We start from the raw sequence: 21,074 nt of genomic DNA, 5'->3' as shown, positions 1-21,074 counted from the left end.
CTGTTAGGTCCATACCATTTCTGTCCTCTACTCTGCCCATTTTTGCATGAAAAGTTCCCTTTGGATCTCTAATCTTCTTGAAGAGATCTCTAGTCTTTCCCATTCTATTGTTTTCGCTATTTCTTTGCATTGATCACTGAGGAAGGCTTTCTTATCTCTCCTTGTTTCTAATGATACAAGTCAGTTAAAGATTACAATTCTGTACATAATAAAACTTACATTTTCTTGATAGTTTAGATTTTATTATGTTGCAACAGTTATGGATTTGTGTCAAGAAAATCCTGTTGAATCTCACCTGGAAAGAATTTTTTTAAATGGATTTGTCAAAGGAGCTCATGGAATTTGTATTTTGTGATGGTTTTCAGCACTGTAATGTTTCTGTGTTCCCTGTATCTCTGTTCTGTTTCTTCTTCATTTCATTGAGGCTGCTGCTGCTGCTAAGTTGCTTCAGTCGTGTCCAACTCTGTGCGACCCTATAGACGGCATCTCACCAGGCTCCCCCGTCCCTGGATTCTCCAGGCAAGAACACTGGAGTGGGTTGCCATTTCCTTCTCCAACACATGAAAGTGAAAAATGAAAGTGAAGTCGCTCAGTCGTGTCCGACTCTTAGCAACCCCATGGACTGCAGCCTATCAGGCTCCTCCATCCATGGGATTCTCCAGGCAAGAGTACTGGAGTGGGGTGCCATTGCCTTCTCCGTCATTGAGGCTAGAGAATGCAAATGATGACTTCCAAGACAAGGATAAATTAGCATGAAAGGGACATCATGTGCTCATTTCTTATTAGTCACTGCCTCATTTCCTTTAGGTCCTATCTGATTTCCTTTGCCCACATGGCCCATTGGTCACTACTAATTCTCATAGTGATATTGAAATACACTCCTAGCTTGATCCCACAAAACACTATGTGGCCATGCTCAGTAGTCCTGGGCAGAGATTGCTCTAGTCACAAGAGACAGCATGGACCTTGGACCAGACATTGTCAGGTGACCTATATAATCCTGATGTAAGCTTCATGATCACAGCCTGAAGCTTGTTTCAACAGACAACTTCCTTGGCTCTTATATTTTTCTTGGAGACTTTGATATCAGATCGTCTGGATTTAAATTAATTCCCAGATCTTCTATTTAACCACTGGGGTGCTTAAAGCATTTACCTCATCTGCATTCTCATTTGTAGAGAGAATAAAATCAGGCTATTGGCAATATTGAATGAGATAGCTCATATGAAGAATTGAGCACAGTGCTTAGTACATAGGAAGCATTCCATATATGGGAGTTACTCTTTCTGTTGTTCTGTTGTTATGAAGGGTAGTTCCTCACATGTTGTTAATTCTTTCCTTTTAGTCTTCTCTGGTAATGACAGTTTAGAGGACAAAGGGTTTTCTTTTAGAAGGAAAAGAGGATTCTGAGCCAGTCCTTGTCCCCTAGTCTTGCAAACAGGCTTTGCCAGATTTCTTGCTCTAGTCATGGACATCCCAGTGAAGAGAAGCTACAGGCTGCCTCCTCTCATGTGAGCTAATCTAATAGTTGAGCTCTGCTTAGTACCCTGTCCTTTGATTTAGTTGGCTCAATGCAGCCATCAATCCCGTGGGTACTGAAGCAAATACAGCCTTCTCAGCATTCTGCCTGAATGAATGCTTCCTGCATTTGTTGGCAGGAGGCCACAAGTTGACTTCATGGGGTCCTTAAGTAAGTCAGTTAGCCTCTCTGAAAAGAAAGGCTGATGATTCAAAAAATAAAGAGGTTGAAGAGGTCAGTAGCCCATCCTAGGCCCTTTGTGAGTTGAACTCTGGGGTCTTCCCATTCCCTTCCTTCACTTGCTCACCTTGCCCACTCTCTGCCTCTCAGTCCACAAGCCCTTTGATGGTTTTGTCCCTTTGTACCAGTTCTCTCTCTCAAGAATCCTTCTCGGACATCCTCACCTTCTTTGACTTACAAATTTCTGCTTATCTTTCAAGACTCATATCTAATGTAACTTCTCACTGAAGTCTTCTTATTCATTCATTCCACAAATATTTACTAAGCAAGACACTGTGTTAGACACTTCCAAGGCACTGTTTTAGACATCTTGTCCACTGTGGACAAGACAGAAAAACTTCAGCTCCTGTGGTGCTGAGGGAGAGACTGACAATAAACAAGCCAATGAACTGTAGAATGTCATGCTTATGGTGCTAGACCAAAAAGGTGGGCAGGTGTGGGGTGAATGAAGGAGCTGCTTCTGAGAAAGCTGTTTTTGAACTAAGATCTATAGGATGAGAAGATATCAGCCATGTGAAGAGCAGGGTTCCGGATGCACAAATACGCTAGTTTTGTTTGGAGAACAAAATGAAGGTTGGTATGATTAGAATATGAACAAGGGAGCATGAGAAGATATCAGAAAGGTCTCAGGTAAGGAGTTCAGATTTTATTCTGAGTGAATAGGGAGAGGTGAAATCAGATTTTGTGTTTATAATGGCACTCTGCCATCTGCGTGGAGCATGGATGGGGGGAGAAGCAGAGAGCCTGATTAGGAGGCTCTGCAGTAGTTTAGGGTAGAGAGGATGGTGTTTTGATCCAGAATTACAGCTACGGAGTGGGGAGAAGTCACTTAGAGATATATCATGGAGGTCAGTGGGATCTTGCCAACAGATTGGGTTTGAGGGTAGCAAAAAGAGAAATCCTAGGGTTTAGGTTTGAGCAACTGGTGGATGGATAGATTTTTAGATGTATTTTAATACCATATGCTGAGATGGGAGACAATCTATGATAATGTTTAGGGGATTAGCAAGTCTAAAGTCTATTTTGGACATGTTAATTTTGAGATGCCTGTTAGCCATCTGAAGGGAAATGGCAGGTAGCTTTTTGGATCTACAGGTGGGAATCTTGAGGGAAGACATCAGAATTATGTATAAATATATCCTCCCCCTACATGAGGAGTGAATTTGTTCCTCCTCTGCAGGGTTAAATTAGAAACCCAACAGATCCTAGGTTCTCCTGTCTCTGCGAGTACCACATCATATCAAACATTAAAATTCACCTTTATCCCACATTAATTATGTGATTCCTTAAGTGTTGAGCTGTAGTTGACTGACTAGTTTGATATGTTGCATTTTGTAGATATTTAATTAAAATATCATTTGATTTTGCACATTTTAAAGGCAAATCTGTTTTGAATGCTTCATGTTATTTTTGGATGCCCTTGGAAAGCTTATCGTGTGAGCCGTGGTACATTTAACCCTTAATTGGTAGAGTGAGTGTGCTTGCTCTTTTCGACTCCCAGCAATATTGTGATGCTTTTTAAAAGGCCTTTCAGTAGCTTCATATTATAACCATGTATTCTGGTTTGTTTACCACTAGACCATAAGCTTGAAGAGGGCACGAAGGACCTCAGTGCTTGGTATATAGACAGAAACTCAAAGATTGTTTACGGAAGCAATTCACTTGGATTAATAAGGAGAAAAAGCCAAGTCCAGGAATATAGTGTGCTTTCTATCCACACTTGGGAAAAGGCTCTTACCCCTGTCTTGCAATGTATGTAATATGGACTTGTTTTCTCCTTGGCACTCATAAAAGGGAGGCAGTGTTGTACAGAAAGTTGATGTTCTGGGCTTGATTTTAATCCATACCCTTGATAGTTGTGAATCTTGCAACAGAAAGTTAGTTTCTGTAGGTCGCTCTGATTTTTGTGGGGGCAAAATTAAATAAAGCCATTGTAGTAACACTCTGCCGGCTTAAAAACACTGTATTCTTGTAGTATATTCTTTTCTAAAAAGTGTCTTACAATTCCGACCTCAGGGAATGTTTCTGTAAATTTCTAGAAGTGGAGATGCAAAATATCTTTTGTTGCCTGACATCTGACCTGGAAAAAGCCAAGAGCTGCAACAATTATTGTGGTGAGGGACTCAACAATGGCCCTTTAGAGAAGAAATCTTGCAAGAAAATCCTTCAGCAATAAGACAGTTAAACATCTTTCTAAGTCTCTTATAGGAAGAAGGTAGGAAGGAATGGCTGGAGTTCCCAGGTCCCAAACTTGCCCTAGGAGACTCAATGATGCTGTACAGCTGTATCCTTCTTGCCCAAGAATTGACTTTGGGCCAGATCTTTGCCTCTCATGATGAAGAGGAGACATGATTTTATGGTGTATAGCGCCAATGCTATTGCCAAATTGCTCCAATGAGCCATAGTGAAATTAAGTCCATCTTGGCTATGCCTTGCTAAATTTGTCAGTGGCTCCAAAATATTCCGCCAAGAATTTCAGATTTTATGGGTTTTAACAAAAATAATTTTGGAAATGGCCATCAACCAGGGAAGAGAAATGGTTTATACTTTGTCATTGACACATACTGAGTTTGGAGCCCAGGCCCAGCTGGGGACAGGTGAGGTCGAACTGCAGCTGGACTTTGTGTTCCCCTCCCATTTTGTATTAGAAAATTCCTCCAGTTTTCTCTAATTGTCAAATTGCTGTCTGTCACTGCCCCTTGTGTGAAGCTGAATGATCATATGAAAGCAGTTAAGAAGGCATGACCACTTACATTTCAGCTGCATGATGTTTTTTCTACATGAGGGGGATGTTAAATACTTACATACTCAGATGTGCCTATAGTGTTGATCACTTGATGGAGAAATTTTAACTTAGCATTTACTACAACAGTTACTTTTCCTTCTCTGTGAAGCACTCAGTTTGCAACTTCCTCAAAATGAAGAGTAGACTGCTGTGTGGAAATGAGGAGTCTGATAGAAGAGATGAGTAGCATGATGATGGAGCTCTAATACTGGCTGAAAGGTGAGAGAGTGCTGATCAGTCCAGGGATGGATATTACTGAATAGCAAGGTCTTCCAAGGGTACGGAAATGAAAGGAATGGGCACACTATCCATCTTATGGAAAATGTAAAAATGTTGATTCTTCTTGACTGATCCATCACATCTTGAATTACTGTTTTTTGTAGCAATGGGGTAATTAGTTAAAATCATTAGAACAATCGACTTGCTTCCCTGAACAACTCTTGGGCAGCAGATTTGCTGGTAATGCTCCTCCTGCTTTAGTTCCATCTGCTTAGTTAAGCCTCAGCCATCCTCCAAGATCCAGTACAAGTCTAAACTGCTCTAAGAAACACCTGACTAATCCAATTCAAAAGGATTTCTACCTGTCTGAACTTAACTTACTCATCTGAGATTTAGAAGTCACTCCTTAGGATTAATGGTCTTATTGTTGAATTTTATTTTTATTATTCTGAGTCTGGTTATGCAATCCCAATCAATTTATTTCAAGTCCATATGCCTCAGCTTTCTCATTTATAAACAGAGGATACTACATGTACTTCTGTTCTAGAATTTTTGTGAGACTTAGAAGAGTATATTTATTGGGTTGGCCAAAAAGCTCTTTCAGGTTTTTCTGTACCATCTTAGGGGAAACCTGAATGAACTTTTTGGCCAACCCAATATATCTACACACACACACACTGTATTCCCATATTGTACAGCACATAGTAAATGGTCAATAAAATTAGTTTCTCCCCATCTTCGTAATGGGACTTTATGGCAACAGAAGCTCTTATACCTTTTTGTATCCCCAAATCTTTAAACCTAATCAGAGCTCAATATGTGTGTCACTTCTGTTGATTTCTCATTTCTTTTTTTTTGCAAAAGGCAGGGCATTGAACCTTCAGGGCTAGTGACTATCACAAGCAGGGTTCACAAAGGTCTATGATCCATGGTTGTTTATTTGCTAACTATACAGTTCTACCCTGTAGCATGTACTAGAGACTAGTTTTAGAGTCATCTTCTAGGCATCCAGGGATACAGCCCCAGGGATATGATACAGCCAGGGATAATGATGCACAGGGTATCAGCCAACCGAATAAGGCCATCGTCTATAACGTCTTTCACACTCCCCACCTCTTTGTGCCCAGCACCATGGTCCCCACCGTTTCATACACCCACAGGCAGGTGTGCAGTAGTCCATGCCCTGGGGGAAGCCAGGGAAAGAGCATGTCCAGATGGCTTTCACTGGACATTGCGTCTGTACAATGCAGTAGCAACTGCACCAAGCTTCTGTAGATTTTTTCACAAGCTGCATACTAAAAATGGAATTCAACAGTCATTCATGACCAAACCTAAACGGTTCCTTTCTTCTACCGCTGTTACAGTCTCCTTTTTTCAGTTCCCACCTCTGTTCACCCTTTCTTCCCAATCTTATGTATATGCTCCATTCACCTCCACCCTTTCTTCCATATTCAGCTTCTGTATGGAAACACAAGTTTCTCATGACCTCACCCTTTCAGAGATGTTTGCACATGGTTACGAACAGATCAAATAAACAGGAACTTAGGTTAATTTAATAGAAAAAATAAAATATGGAATAACATTGATTTTGGCCAGTATCAATTACAACCATTCTACTATATTTTACAAAAAAACAACTGAACATTTTACACATGTACAGTATTTTTCAGTAAAAGTGAATTTGGATTTAACAATGGATCACTAATGAAAAGACAAAAGAAAACAGAAAATAGGACTTCTGGCTCTAGGTTAGAGTATTTGTTAAGTCTCCAAACTTTGTACTATCCATTACATATATCTCATTATGAATATATATATTTATACATAATATATAACATTAACTTAAACTTTGAAAGCATTATGTTCTAGTTAATAATATTCTGTAGATAAACGAGGCAGTAACCACTAGTAGTTAAACCAGTATTTCCACAATGTGCGCCTGCATGGTCAGTGAGAAATGGAACACATGTTGGTGGACCCCAATGGTTTTGACTGTCAGATTGATGGTTATTTGTCTAAGAACACAGACATCATTTTTATTTTTCCCTTCATAGTAACTCTGTGCCTCAAATATTATGGGCGGGTTCAGTTAAATGGATTCTTCTGCAGGCAGATCTGGTTTCACCATCTACTTGACCTTGCTTTAGGCTCTCACTTTTGTCCACTTAAGAGACTGCGACTTTAAACGTTAAGACTCTACATGCCAGACCCAGGACTAACTTGCTTTCTTCAGGTCAGAAGGGCCTGCAGTGTTACGAAGAGGAAAAATTACTCAACAAAATCAGTTGATCCCCTAGTTGTATATGAATCATTATATGACTTAGTATCACTGCAGTGCTATTAAAAGGGTCATTAGACTTTGTACTCATTATTTACCTTGGGTTAAACGTTAACTTTGATGTCTTGGAATACAAAATTTCAAGTTAGGCCTTTTTACTAGCTTGCTTCTTGGATGGGGACCTTAGTTAGCATCTCATTTCCCAGGATAACCTATATCATTCCTCCTCTTATCTTGGAAGTGAGGCTGTCCGAAGCCTAAAGCCTGCAAGATGGCTGGTCACTCTGAAAGCAAATGAGGTCACCAATGGAGCTTTGATATGAAACATGAAGAAACTTGATATTAGTCTCTGCTCTCCTAAATAGAGAAACTCAAGAGTTATAATAAGATCTATCAAGCTTCCTCATTTCTGACCACTGATCCAAAGAGTATTCACATAAGTCAATCTGCTAGATTCCAGGATGTGTTTGGGGACTCATAGGAAACCAGTGAATATATTTCCAGGAAAACAGATGGTCTCATTGACATTCAGTGGACAGGTATATCAGCATGGTTATAGAGAGACAGAGGAGTGGGGAAAGAACAGAACCAGGAGGGTACAATCATGCTGCCCATATTCCATTTCCAGTTTTATTTTCTTAAAATGATAAGATGAAAAACACTTCTAATAAGCACCATTGAAAAATGTTACCCCGCCAACTTGGGCACAGGCTTAAATATTATTTAAATAAATTCCATTTCTTAAAAAATACAGGACCTTTTAGAAACTTTTGACTTTAGGAAGAAATTTCCTTCATCATATCGAAAACACTTTCCACTACAACACATGGAATTTCTGATGGCCTTAAAAAAATGCTATGGGGTAATGGCTGAATAGCACCAAGAGCATGTGCAGGGTTTACGAGTGAACACTCTGGATTTGGGGGGAGCTGGATCAGTCTCAGCTATTCTGTGAATCTTTGCATTCTGTCCATCACCAATTTGACTATGCAGAGCAATCCCATTTGACCAGCTGTATGTAAAATAACCGAATCTACCATGGAAAAGCCAGTAGCAGCAAGTCTATCTGATGAAACCAGTGGAGCAGACTTATCAAGTGGGCATAATGCTAAAACCAGCACATAATGCATGAAGTAAATTATGTGTGGAAAGTATCAATGGCCAGCTGTGAAAAACCAAGACAAATGACACTGAACACAACTCTGTGGGATGTTCTTAATGCCCTTAGGTCCAGTTTTCTGCCATTTCCCCCAACAGTGGACTCAGGCATGAAAAATGATGGATGCAAGAGCTTTCTGTTTCATTTTGATCTATGTCTGCTCTTGTGATGTTTTTGAAAGGGATTTTTAGGCATCTCAAAGAGGGAAGCAAGCAAGTAAATGCAAAAGGAAAAAGAAAAAAAAAAACAAAATGGACCTTCAAAAACAGGGCAGGAAATCAAATCATTACTTTAACGTCAAATTTTGGCATCAGATGCTTTGGTCATACAATACTGTCTCTGTGGTTCTGGCTGTTTAGCACTAAACACCCAGTTATAAAAGGTAGGCTTGTTGTAGGTTTATTTCTTTTTCCATTTAAGTTCTGACAAAACAGTTCACCATCTCCCTGCACAAATTGGAGCGAGAGAGAAAAAGAGAGCAAGAAAGAGAGAGGTGGCTTGCTTTTTTTTTTTTTTTGCTTGTTTTTTTCTTTTTAATAATAATATGGAGTAATCTATAAGTCTACAGGAACAAAGAAATCTAGGATGGCAGCTCAGCCTTGGAATGTACATGTTTTGCAGCACAGTTGTTGAAGAACCTTCCGTTGGCACAGATTGTTCTTTTTCACTAGCATACAGAAGCCTCCTTCCGCCCAGGACTCTTCCGTTGCTTTTCCAGGAATTCAGCAAGAGACAGGGGAAGTTGAGGACGAGAGCAGCATGATGGACACACATGGAAGAAGGTTGTGATTGGCCAGAGAGGCAGATTGGGGGGATTGGAAGAGATCATTCGGGAGCAGTCAACAGGAGGAAAATTTGGTCCACCCAAAGTGATTTCAGTCAACAGGATTGTTTTTCAAGAAGCATTGTTTTGCAGTCCAGCGGTAAATGTGATTGGTATCCATTTATGAAAAGGAAAAAAGATTAGAAAAAGAATAAATTAGAAATCAATAATAATACAAGCAAGGGTTTTTCTTTCTGGAATTACCTACAGCAGAGCATACACAGTCATTTACACTATATTTCATTGAGTCTAAGACACTGGATTTCACATACACCACTTTTTTAAGTACCGCCAAGAAAAATTCTTATTAAATGGTGACACAATAACCTTTTGTCAATTAGCATATTAGTTTTATGCTTATTAAAATATTTGCATAACATGCTGTTTTTTTTCCTGGGCTTATGTAATAACTCTTCCTTTGAATATTGAGACATAGTTTAACTTTTTGAAGCTATTAGGAAGTGCAATTAAATGCCACATAAGTAGGAGTGATCATGTGCCTCAGTTGACTAGATATATCTGTGACTAAGTCACAGGCAATGACAACTATATCACATCAACCTGTGGATCAAAGCAGTTGTAAGCTGCCACAAATTATAAGTTGCATCTGATTCCAGAGCTATTAAAATATACTAAAAAAGTATGTCTTAGAATCACTGAAATATGACAGTTGGAAGAAAATAATAACACATCCCTAACAGCACATGGTGATTGCCGTGTGATTTGAAAAGCCTAGTGAGCTGTCAATGATCTCATTCTTTAACCTACCTGAAAATGGACTCATCACAAATCATGATTCTTCATTTTCTACTTTTGCCCACAATCCTGACACTCCACTTTTACCAAAGTTCCACTGGCATAAATGATCCCATGCTTACCATGGTTTAGGGAAAGCAGTTAAAGATCATAAACCTTGAAATGCCTGTTACCAAGTACTATGGGTGAACCTCTCAAGTCATAGTGCATCTTTTGGGTCAATGGCTTAAAAATCTTCCTTGGTTTTTCAGTTACTAACTTACAAAAATTCTGATCATATTCAGATAGAGGGGGATCAGCTTTTAACATGAGGGTAAGGATCACTGGCTGATAACTAGAGAGTAATACTTACATGGTATCTGGGGTGCTGTCACTCCCAGTCTTCTTACCTGAGTGTTGTGTGGTAAGAATTAGCCCTGGCCATGGAAAGTCTGAATGCAGAGCCTGAGCAGGTCTGCCTGTCCCTGCCAGGTCAATCCATACATTAGAAGAGCTATGAAGACACAAAGTCACTTAGATGCTCTGTGGATATGAGAGCATAAATGATTTCCCTATTGGTGCCATCACATGCTCAGATATCTTTGTTGTTTGAGATTCCTAATGGAAAGTTATCAGATAACCATATGACGGCAACAGCATTATCCTTTTTATTTTCATAGATGAGGGCAGTGAGGCCCAAAAAACTCCTAACCTGTCCAAGGTCTGGAGTCTAGATAAGAATGATGCATCTGACTTCTGAATCTGCATTCTCCCGGCCATAGCACTCTTCTGCCTCTTGTGAAATTTCCAGAAGAAGAACCATTCAAAGGAACACAAAGATTAAACCCAGGGAAATGACTTTTATCAGGGAAAACTGTTCCAAATGCGTCATTTTTTATTTTCCTATTTCCCTAACAATCCAAGATGTTTAGAACAATGATGGCTCAAACATTTTATTTCTACATTGTTGAGGTGCACATGTGCATAAAGTCTAGGCACAAATTTAAGAGTCCTCTCTGCATGAATTATATCTAGAGTCAAAGCTCACGAGAGACTGGGGTTGGAATAATTTAAATTCATTCATTTTATGGATAGGGAAATGGCGGAAGCTAGAAAATGAGAGAACTTGGCATTTGCCAAATTATCAGAGGGAATGGCTGCACATTAAAAACACTTCAGAAGCTTCTAAAGCTATCGGTGCCTTACCCCAAGAGCAATTTAAATGAATATTGGGGGAAGGTGTGGGGTCCTGGCCTTTTGGTTGAGAACTACTGGTGCAATGAAAAGAAAAATGGACCAATATTAGCATTAGAACCAATCTGTAATTGTTTTACCATTAGATAGATGCCTATCTATCACGGCTTAATAAAAGATTCAGATGCCATTTGATTATTATTTACATATCACAATTACAAACAATCCAAATGAGAGGAGAGTGGCAGTAAACTGTGGCATATCCACAAGATAGACTGCTAAGCTGTTATTAGAAGTGAAGTTTCTGAAGATTTTGTAAAAACACAGAGTAGCATTTATCTATTGCTTAGAGCAGAAAGCAAGGTACAAAACTCTATGTGGTATTTTAAAAATCTAGCAAAAAGTACATATGAGGGAAGCTTGGAAAACAATACAATATGTAGCCTGTTCTAGTTAGTGTTTGTATAATTCCAACTATATGTCACTCTGGAAAAATCAAATCTGTGATGACAGTGAAAAAAAAATTAGTGGTTTCCAGAGGGAGGGAAGAAGGAAGGGATAGGCAGAGCACAGAGGATTTTCAGGGTAGTGAAGGGTGATCTGAATGATATTACAGTGGTGGATACTTGTCTTTGTACATTTGTCCAAACTCATAGAACACCAAAAGTGGACTCTAATGTAAACTGTAGATTTTGGTGACAATGATTTGTCAGTGTTGGCTCATCAACTGTAACAAACATATCACTCTGGTGAGGGATACTGATGGTGAGTATGTGTGTATGTGTGTGTGTATGTATGGTCAGCGTGGTCGGAGGATAAATGGGAATTTTCTTTACTTTCTGCTGAATTTTGCTCTGAACCCAAAGCTCTAAGAAGTTTTCAAGAACAAGGTTTACTAATTAATAAAAATTAACTAGTGCCATCTTCATAAATGGATGCTTTAGTTCTTTTTGCAGTTAAAACAACCAGAAAACTAAACCCATTGAGGGTATAAGTTCAAGGAACACCAACAAGACATCAGCATGTCCTATCTGAGACATGCTTGATAGTTAATATTTTCAAGTGGAAATATATATTAGACCTTAACATGGAAGGATCACATGGTTCTCAGAAGATCAAAATAAGTAGTTGTACTCACCGTCCTTGCAGATGGCCCCCATCTGACACATTCCTAAGTCTAAGAGATACCCACTGGGACAGCTTGTACAGTTCTTGATCCCTGGACCATTGCATGTCAAACAGCTGGCGTCACATCTATGGGGAGAATGTACAATGTATCATCCTTTCACACATCAGGCGAAGGAAAAGATGTGTTTACTGTCAATCTCTTAACATCTTAAATTTAATTCTCCCTTTGAAGATGCCACAAAAATATTTTCTTAAATGAACTGCTTTAATTGACAACATTAAAGAAAACCTAGCAGGTAGACCGATTTTAAAGAGGAGAGAGCATGCACTTGAAACAGAAATACAACTTTAGAGGTTTTAAAGTGCTCCTGAGGCACACACACAAAAATCAGTTGGGTTTAAAGCTGCAGAGTGTTGGTGTCCATAGGTAAATGTTTGCACCTTATTTTTCATTAATAATTGTATGTTTCATATTGTTAATGAAGGCAGTCAAATAAGGAACCCAGTTGCCAAACACTGGAGCTTAAATGGGGGGAGGGGAATCCACTTACTTTTTGCAGGATTTGTATCCATTTTCTGAAGAGTGGTCAAAGTAGTAGCTGATACTACAGCTCTGCACGCATCTCCGCTCCTCCATGAAGTAGCCTCCTGTGCAGTTAATACACCCATCAGCGCCCGCTCCTTAAAAGCAAGACAAATGCAGGAAACAGAAACAAAGCCTCAGAAAAGGTTGCACAGCGGGCTGCTTTTTGCATAATTGGTGAAAATGGCATTAATAGGTGGCAATTTTGAGAACTGTAACATTTGTACTTTTCCTTATGTTCTCTGGGGGAAAAGGCTTCAGTTTTAGATTGAACCCATTTGCCAAAAAACATCAAACCTCTTTTGAAAGCAAAGGAGGTATCACTGGGACGTTTTAAGTTTTCAGTGAGGTTAGGCTGCTGATTACTGACTTTTGAGACCGCATGATGATTGTCAGGAGAGCGCCATACTTCTCCAGCATTTACACTAAAATTATCAAGAGGTTGCCTGCACACATCTTGCGTCTGCCCTTGGCCTCCTTGGAACGTATCTTCAACACAGAAGTTTGAGTACTACTGTTACATTGAAAATCGAACCCAGATAAGAAAAGACAAATACCTCATGATCTCACATAAATGTGGAATCTAAAAAAGAAGTCAAACTTATGAAAGCAGAAGTAGAAGAGGAGCTGTCAAGGACCTGGGGTGGGGAAGTGAGACCTGGATCCATGGGTGCAGTTTCAGTTATGCAGGATGAATAAGTTCTGGAAATCTAACGTACGCCATGGTAACTATACAATACTATACAATAGTATTGTATAGTATATAGTATTGTATACAGTATATACAATAGTATATTCAATAGTATATACTATATACTATTGTACAGTACTATACAATACTATACTGTATTGTATACTCAAAACTCAACTAAGAGAGTTGATCTTAAGTGTTCTCATCACACACAAACTATGTGAGGTGATGAATATGTTAATTACCTTGTATTATATATATCAAAACATCACACGTACATCTTAAAGTATATAATTTTTGTCAGTTATGCCTCAGTAAAGCTAGAAAAGTAAGTCTAATTAAAAAAAATTACCAAGGGGGTGTGCATGACTGATGGATAAAGACAAATGAAAGCCAAACCAGAGCTAGAGGAATAAATAAGAGGAGTGGGGGAGGAGGTACCTGCACAGGTGGCGCAGGAGCGGTGGCAGGGCTGGCAGTCTTGGCCGTTGAAGTACCATCCGTCCTCACAGGTGATGGCACACCGGGACCCCTGCAGGCTGGAAACACAGACGGCTGTGGTCAGGCAAAGAGGTCATGACTCCCCAACGCCATATGTAACGCATACAGTTTCCCCCAGAGGTCAGTGGTTTTGGGAGAACTTCAGAGCAGGAGAAATAGCCCCTGTACCCTCTGTTTTTCTCCTCCCGATGCCTAGAATGCTTCTCTGTGCCTGTAATAAGTCTGTAGCCTATACATGTGCTACAAGTTTGGAGGACATTCCTCTTAAATTATTAGGCTGGCTGACACATTTTTTCTTTACTTAACATTTTATAACCTGGAGGTTTTTAAAAGTATTTTATGGACCAAAACAATCACCTTCCCTAACAATATGCCTACCAATCCCAGATCTCCTAGACCTACTCTACAATAAATGTTGTGGAGTAACTGTTGTTACTGTAAATGTTAAATGTTGTTCTGTAACTGTATATGTTGTAGGAATACGTGGTAAAATGATTACACCTGAAGAGAAGGGTACAACTATCTTGCCCAACCTTCAGCTCAAAATCCCAGGAATAGCCTTTTTAAAATTTTAAGTGTTTCTGATTTTAGTTCTTCTCTTAGACCAAAGCAAGAGAATCCTAACATACATTTGCTTCTATTGCTTTATTTATTAATTTTAAACTCTAATGAAATATTTGGCAAAATTATTTACTTACATTGCTGCTTCACCAAACATCTCAACTTTTCTTAGTTACACTATCATTTAGTATTTTTAGGTGTTATCTGTGCTATGTTTTATCTAAATAGCACTCTTAGGCATTACCTAATATGTTGCTAGAATGTCGAATGAGGAATGTGTATTTTTTTCTTCTAATTTTTTAACACCTGTAAGGTTTTTCATAGCCTACAGATTGATGCTTAAAAACAAATGTCTAAAATTTACAGCATTTAATATACAAACACTACTCATGGAATAACTCAGTAGTGAGACTGTTACCATAATCCCATGTCACCCAGTAGACAGTTCTAGAAAATGGGTGTCTAAGCAACAGGGTCAAATGCTTTCTGTGTTCTTATAGAAAATGCATTTCTATACATTGCTGCAATTCACGTTACTTGACTGTGCTTTGTATATGGATCATACTATTAAAAACTAACATTTAGTTTTCCCTTTATTTTTTATAATATATGTATATAAGTATTTTTATATATTTGTTTTTCCCTTTAAAGTAATTTGGAAAGAACAAAACCAAAGTAGATGAAAAAGAATCCCAGACAGTCCTGTTCACATTTTAATTCATATCCTTCTAGTATTTTATGCATAGATATTTTTCTGTTTGCTTAGCCACTATTTAAAAATTTACAGGTCTTTTGAGGCAAAATGGTCAACCATAGAAGCCCCTAAGAAAAACACAGGGAGCCTCAAGAAGACAGAAAGTGTATTTCATTCATAGATCTTCTCTTCTGGCCAGAGAGGTGTCATTTAAAAAGCCAATAAAAGAAATTCCCTTTCCTTTTGGTAGAGCTGGAAAAAGGGACAGTGCATCACATGAATCTGTTTGTGGGAGGAAATGGGACCTCTGATAAACTTATCAAAGTTGTTGTTTTTTTAAAGCTGCCTTGTTTTTCTAACAAAGGAAAACTGCTTCTGAGGCTGGCACTTGCGCAGCTGGAGACAGAGGGTGCCGTGTGTGAGGAGGGAATGCACTAAGTGGGGCGTGCAGCAGAGCGCCGCCGGGAGCCCTGGTGCACTCTGCCGCGTCCAGACTCCAGGGGTGGCGCGGTAAGCGGACCCAGTCCTGGGTTCATGCTGGGGTGAGCCAGCTGAGTTAGACGTGTGCCGTCCCATATGCTCTAGCACCTGCGGGCTCGAGAGCACTTGAAATGTGGCTAGCGTGGCCAAGGCACAGAATTTAACATTTTATTTTCGTTCATTTCCCTCTCAATCTTACAAAGTGGCACTTGATTCAGTTATCAGAAAACTTTTAAATAAGTGCAGAACAACTTGGCTATCTAAAATCTACTTCAACTAAATTTTTATAAAACCTATATACAGATCAAGTATTTCCCCCCAAATTACTGTCTTAATTGAGATATGCTTTAAGGGTGAAATACACACCAGATTTCGAAGACTGGGCACTACAAACAAAATATAGAATATCTCACTGATTATCTTTCATATTGTCTTATATTGATTACATGTTGAAATAATATTTTGGATATATTTGGTTAAAGATTTCATTAAAATAAATTTCACCTGTATCTTTTTACTCCTTTTAATGTGGCTACTCAGGTATTTAAAATTAATATATATGGCTCTTATTTCTATTAGAGAACATTTTTTACTCTATAAAATGTTCCCTAAGAAATATAGAAAATAATCTTGATCGTTTATTTTTCATGGGCCAATTCAGTGTCAGATATTGGAATAAGTGCTTTATAGATGTTATCACAATTAATCTTTATCATAATCCACCAATTTTGAGGTTAGTACCACCCTTTTATAGATGAGAAAACTGAAGCTCAGAGGAGTGAACGGACTTGACCAAGATCACACAGCTGATAAATGGCAGAGAAAGATTTAAGCCCACATTTATCTTCCTTTTTTAAAAATTATAACAGTCTGCTCCTTCTCCAAAAAGTAGTAGGATGCTGACTGGGCTGATATTTATCAAAACTGAAGTCTTGAGATGAAAGGTACAAAACAAATGGACACTGAATGCATTTATGGGGCAAGAGAGAAAGCCGCAAATAATCAGTCAAAATAAAAATGATGTTCCCCTATTAATTAATGTAAAGGATTGCCTGCCTAGACTGCCTGAACCCTGATTATTGTGCCTTTGATCAAAAGTGGAAATAGAGGTACTAAGTGAAGTTGCTCAGTTGTGTCCGACTCTTTGCGACCCGGTGGACTGTAGCCTACCAGGCTTCTCTATCCATGGGATTCTCAAGCAAGAATACTGGAGTGGGTTGCCATTTCCTTCTCCAGGGGATCTTCCCAGCCCAGGGATCGAACCCAGGTCTCCTGCATTGCAGGCAGATGCTTTACCCTCTGAGCCATCAGGGAACTCTTAAAAGGGATGGAATGGAGCAGAATTCTAGTTTTATGTAATAAAGCCAGAGTCCAGCCCCTCACTCAGCATGGGATGATCTGACCTTCTTTAAGCATATCAAGAATATCTACTTCACTTTGATTCTCTCAAAGAATCTATCAACTGTCTGGCTTTAGCAATGAGCAAGTCTCATCCATTCAAGGATGACATCCCCTGGTATTAAATCTATGTGCATACCACAGCATAATGGAACCAGCCTGAGGTGCTTAAGATAAGACAATGATTGGCTATATGGAGAGAAATAATAAAGATAAGGGAATAGTTTCGACCATCAGAGGAATGAATCAGGGGGATTAAATATAATTCATTGATGTTACCTACGCAGTAGTCCTTGACTGATACACTGTCGGTCAAAAAGCCCAAAGAAAGCCTCTCAAATGGCCATTTATTTACTTATAGTTGAGCCATCTTTTCTAAAGAGAATTTTATTTGGCTTATAAACCTTCTGAAGCCAAGGTAGCATCCAATTTTTCACATAAAATGATAGAGATAATGCAAATAGCAATCAAGTGAATGGGAGTCAAACCAAGGGTGACTTATAAGAGAGCTACCTATTTACTTTTTTTCAAATTTATTGAGAAGTCCTTGGGCTATGTTACTTGGTGAAATCTTTCACTCTCTTACCTTAACCCCTCCCTGCATTCTGTACAGTTGTCAGATTCAGTACATGTCTTGCAGTTTTCATTGCATTTCCGGCAAAGACTTTTCTCTGTTAAAAAAAAAAAAAAGGAACAAGGTTATAAAGCAGCTGGTCAGCTGGATTTCATAAAAGCATATGTTCTAATGTTTGCTAATGTATGCTATAGTATACATGGCCTTGAGTAGGAAATTGTAGGAAAAGCCCCAGACTCAACATTTGCTCTCACTTCTCATCAAATCAAATACAGGTAGGAATATAGAGCATTGCGAAATACCTTAGTAATATCTACCAATTTGTAGACAAGAAAGCAACAGCCCACTTAATTCTTAAATAGTTTATTGGTTTTGTCTTCTTCCTATTCTCTTTCCCAAGCAGAGTTTCCTAACTTCCAATTGTGCAAATCTCACTTATAAAGCTGGGGCACATCAGTAGTAAGTACAAAGAGGCAACACTAGCAGCGGAAGAACGGAATGGTAGACCTCATGCTCACAGCTTTAATGACTACTCCGATGAACTACACTGAAAAGGGCAACCTGCTTTTAAGATTGCAAGGTAAGGGCTGATTATTTCTTGTGTTGTTTTATTAAAGTTTATAGAACTGTGGAATCAATATAAATGTTACTATATTTCAGACAACACTTACATTTCTGGAGAACAAAAACATTTGAATGAACAAATACACTGTGAATACTGGCTTTCTTGTTTAATACTGAGCATTGAGGCAGAGGGGTGGGGGGATGGCAAGTACGTTACTGTCCTGTAGTGGAGAATGGTGATGTTATATTAAGTAAGGCCTTTTACCTCAGGTGACATTTTCCTGGAGACTTTGATCCCTTCTCTGAGATGCCGGTAGATCCTAACTTCAGGTATATATAGAACTGAATGAGGCTTTGTCCATAGGCTTCTCTGTCTGCTCTTTAAACGCTGGTGTTCTTCAGGGATCCAGAGAAGCACTGCTTCACCGGATCCCTCTAAGGACCTCCTAGAGGTCTAACTCCTTTCAGAATTCTGAGCTCCTCAGCATGAAATACAAAGTTCTTCACCGTCTATGAGCTCCCCATCTTAGGGTCATCGAGAATGCTGGACATGACATAGGACCTGAAGCCAGAGGACCTAGCGTGGCATTCTGCTCTTAGCATTGCTAGTGGACAAGTTCACAATCTCTGTTCATTTGTTAACTAAATATTACAATGATGACTACCGCTGAGCTGCTCTTGAGGAGTTAATGACCTTATTCAAGGGAACTGTAGATATGTTGGCAGTAATTATTGCTAGTCACATACATATCACTATGCTATATGTAAATGGACTCATTAAAGGAGGAAATTAAAACAAAAGGCAATTGCCTAGAAGGAGAGAGATGCACAGACCACTTGTATCAGTGAGTGAACTGAAAATTGCTCAATCATCTGTGACTCTCTGCAACCCCATGGACTATGCAGTCCATGGAATTCTCTAGGCCAGATACTGGAATGGGTAGCCTTTCCCTTCTTCAGGTTTATCAGTGAAGTAATTGTTTAAATAGCCTTCTTTAATTATCAACCTTCCAGGCTCTGGCAAAAGAACTGATTGTCTCAATTATCATTTTCCTATCCAGTACCACCTAGATTTCTTTTCCAAGGCTCAGTCTTCTTAATATAATTTTGATTTTTTTCCTCAAGGAATACTACTTTAAAACTTTTTTTAAGTATAGTTGATTTACAATGTTTATTACTGCTGCACACATAGTGATTCAATTATACATTTTATACACATTCTTTTTAAAGTTTCTTTTTCCACTGTGGTTTATCTTAAGATATTCAATATAGTTCTGTGTGCTATTCAGTACGACCTTGTTGTTTATCCATTCTGTGCATAAAAGCTTACATCTACTAACCTCAAACTCTCAGTCTATCTCTTCTCCAGCCCCTTCCTCCTTGGCAACCACCAGTCTGTTCTCTTTGTCCATGATTCTGTTTGTTTCGTAAATAAGTTCATTTGCGTCTTATTTTAGATTCCACATGTAAGTGTTATAATATGGTATTTATCTTTCTCTTTCTGACTTACTTCACTTAGTATGATAATCTTTAGTTGCATTCATGTTGCTACAAATGGCATTATTTCATTTGTTTCTATGGCTGAGAACTGTTCCATTGTGTGTGTGCGCATGCGTGTGTGTGTGTGTGTGTATACACACCATATCTTCTTTATCCATTCATCTGTCAATGGACATTTAGGTTGTTTCCATGTCTTTGCTGTTGTGAATAGTGCTATTAACATAGGGGTATATGTATCTTTTTGAATTACACTTTTGTCCGGATATATGCCCAGGAGTGGGATTGCTGGATCATATGATAGTTGTATTTTTAGTTTTATAAGGAACCTCTATAATGTTTTCCACAGTGGCTCATCAACTCACATTCCTACCAACAGTGTAGGAGGGTTCTCTTTTCTCCACATCCTCTCCAGCATTTCTTTTGCAAAGTTTTTAATGATGGTTATTCTGACCATTGTGAGGTGTACCCCACTGTAGTTTTGACTTGCATTTCTCTTATAACTAGCCGTGTTGAACATCTTTTCATATGTCTGTTGGCTATCTGTATTTCTTCTTTGGAGAAATGTGTATTTAGGTCTTTTGCCTATTTTTCAGTTGGATTTTTTGTTGTTGTTGTTGAGTTGTACAAACTGTTTGTATATTTTGGAAATTAATCCCTTGTTGGTCAGATCATTTGTAGGTATTTTCTCCCATTCTGTATGTTGTTTTTTCATTTTGTTTATGGTTTCCTTTGCTGTGCAAAAGCTTGTAAATTTGATTAGGTCTTGTTTATTTTTGTTTTTATTTCTATTGTCTTGGGAGCCTAAGGAAACAGTGGTATGATTTATGTCAGAGAATGTTTTGCCTGGGCTCTCTTCTAGGAGCTTTATGGTATTACACCTTATGTTTGAGTCTTCAAGCCGTTTTGAGTTTATTTTTGTGTATGATGTAATGGAGTATTCTAATTTCATTGGTTTACATGTGACTGTTCAACTTTCCCAACACCACTTGCTGAAGAGATTGTTTCATTCCACTGAATATATGTGTTTCCTCTGAAGATTAACTGATGATAGGTGTGTGGGTTTATTTCTGGGATCTCTATTCTGTTCTGTTGATCCATATGTCTGTTTTGGTGGCAATATCATAATGTTTTGATTACTGTAGCTTTGTAGTATTGTCTGAAGTCTGGAGGGTTATACTTCTTGATTTGTTTTTCTTCAGGATTGTTTTGGCAATTCTGGGTCTTTTATGGTTCCATATGAATTTTAGGATTATCTGTTCTAGTTCTGGGCTTCCCTGGTAGCTCAGTTGGTAAAGAATCTATCTGCAGTGCAGGAGACCTAATGTTATGGTAACTTGATTTGTTGTTCAGTAGCTCAGTCATGTCTGACTCTGTGTGACCCCATGGACTGCAGCACACCAGGCTTTCCTGTTCTTCACTATCTCCCAGAGTTTACTCAAATTCATGTC

At 38.7% G+C, this 21,074-nt stretch overlaps 1 protein-coding gene across 5 annotated transcripts in view; it reads right to left on the bottom strand.

Annotated features, from left to right (window-relative positions):
* The window catches only part of PCSK5 (proprotein convertase subtilisin/kexin type 5), a 519,845-nt gene that overhangs the window by 147,656 nt on the left and 351,115 nt on the right, over window positions 1-21,074 (bottom strand). For 4 of the 5 annotated variants that reach the window (XM_070794669.1, XM_070794670.1, XM_019966083.2 and 1 more), the window contains exons 17-20: window positions 17,575-17,659; window positions 13,796-13,893; window positions 12,632-12,761; window positions 12,091-12,206 (exon numbers count right to left, since the gene is read on the bottom strand). In XM_070794669.1, coding sequence (XP_070650770.1) covers window positions 12,091-12,206; window positions 12,632-12,761; window positions 13,796-13,893; window positions 17,575-17,659 — 429 coding nt within the window. Of the gene's footprint in view, window positions 1-6,296; window positions 8,910-12,090; window positions 12,207-12,631; window positions 12,762-13,795; window positions 13,894-17,574; window positions 17,660-21,074 lie in introns of those variants that run through there. The other variant, XM_019966082.2, reaches the window with a different exon arrangement.

Source organism: Bos indicus, chromosome 8, assembly GCF_029378745.1.
Source record: "Bos indicus isolate NIAB-ARS_2022 breed Sahiwal x Tharparkar chromosome 8, NIAB-ARS_B.indTharparkar_mat_pri_1.0, whole genome shotgun sequence".
Taxonomy (NCBI): domain Eukaryota; kingdom Metazoa; phylum Chordata; class Mammalia; order Artiodactyla; family Bovidae; genus Bos; species Bos indicus.
Note: the sequence above shows the minus strand (reverse complement) of the source record. Positions and strands in the feature narration are given on the sequence as shown.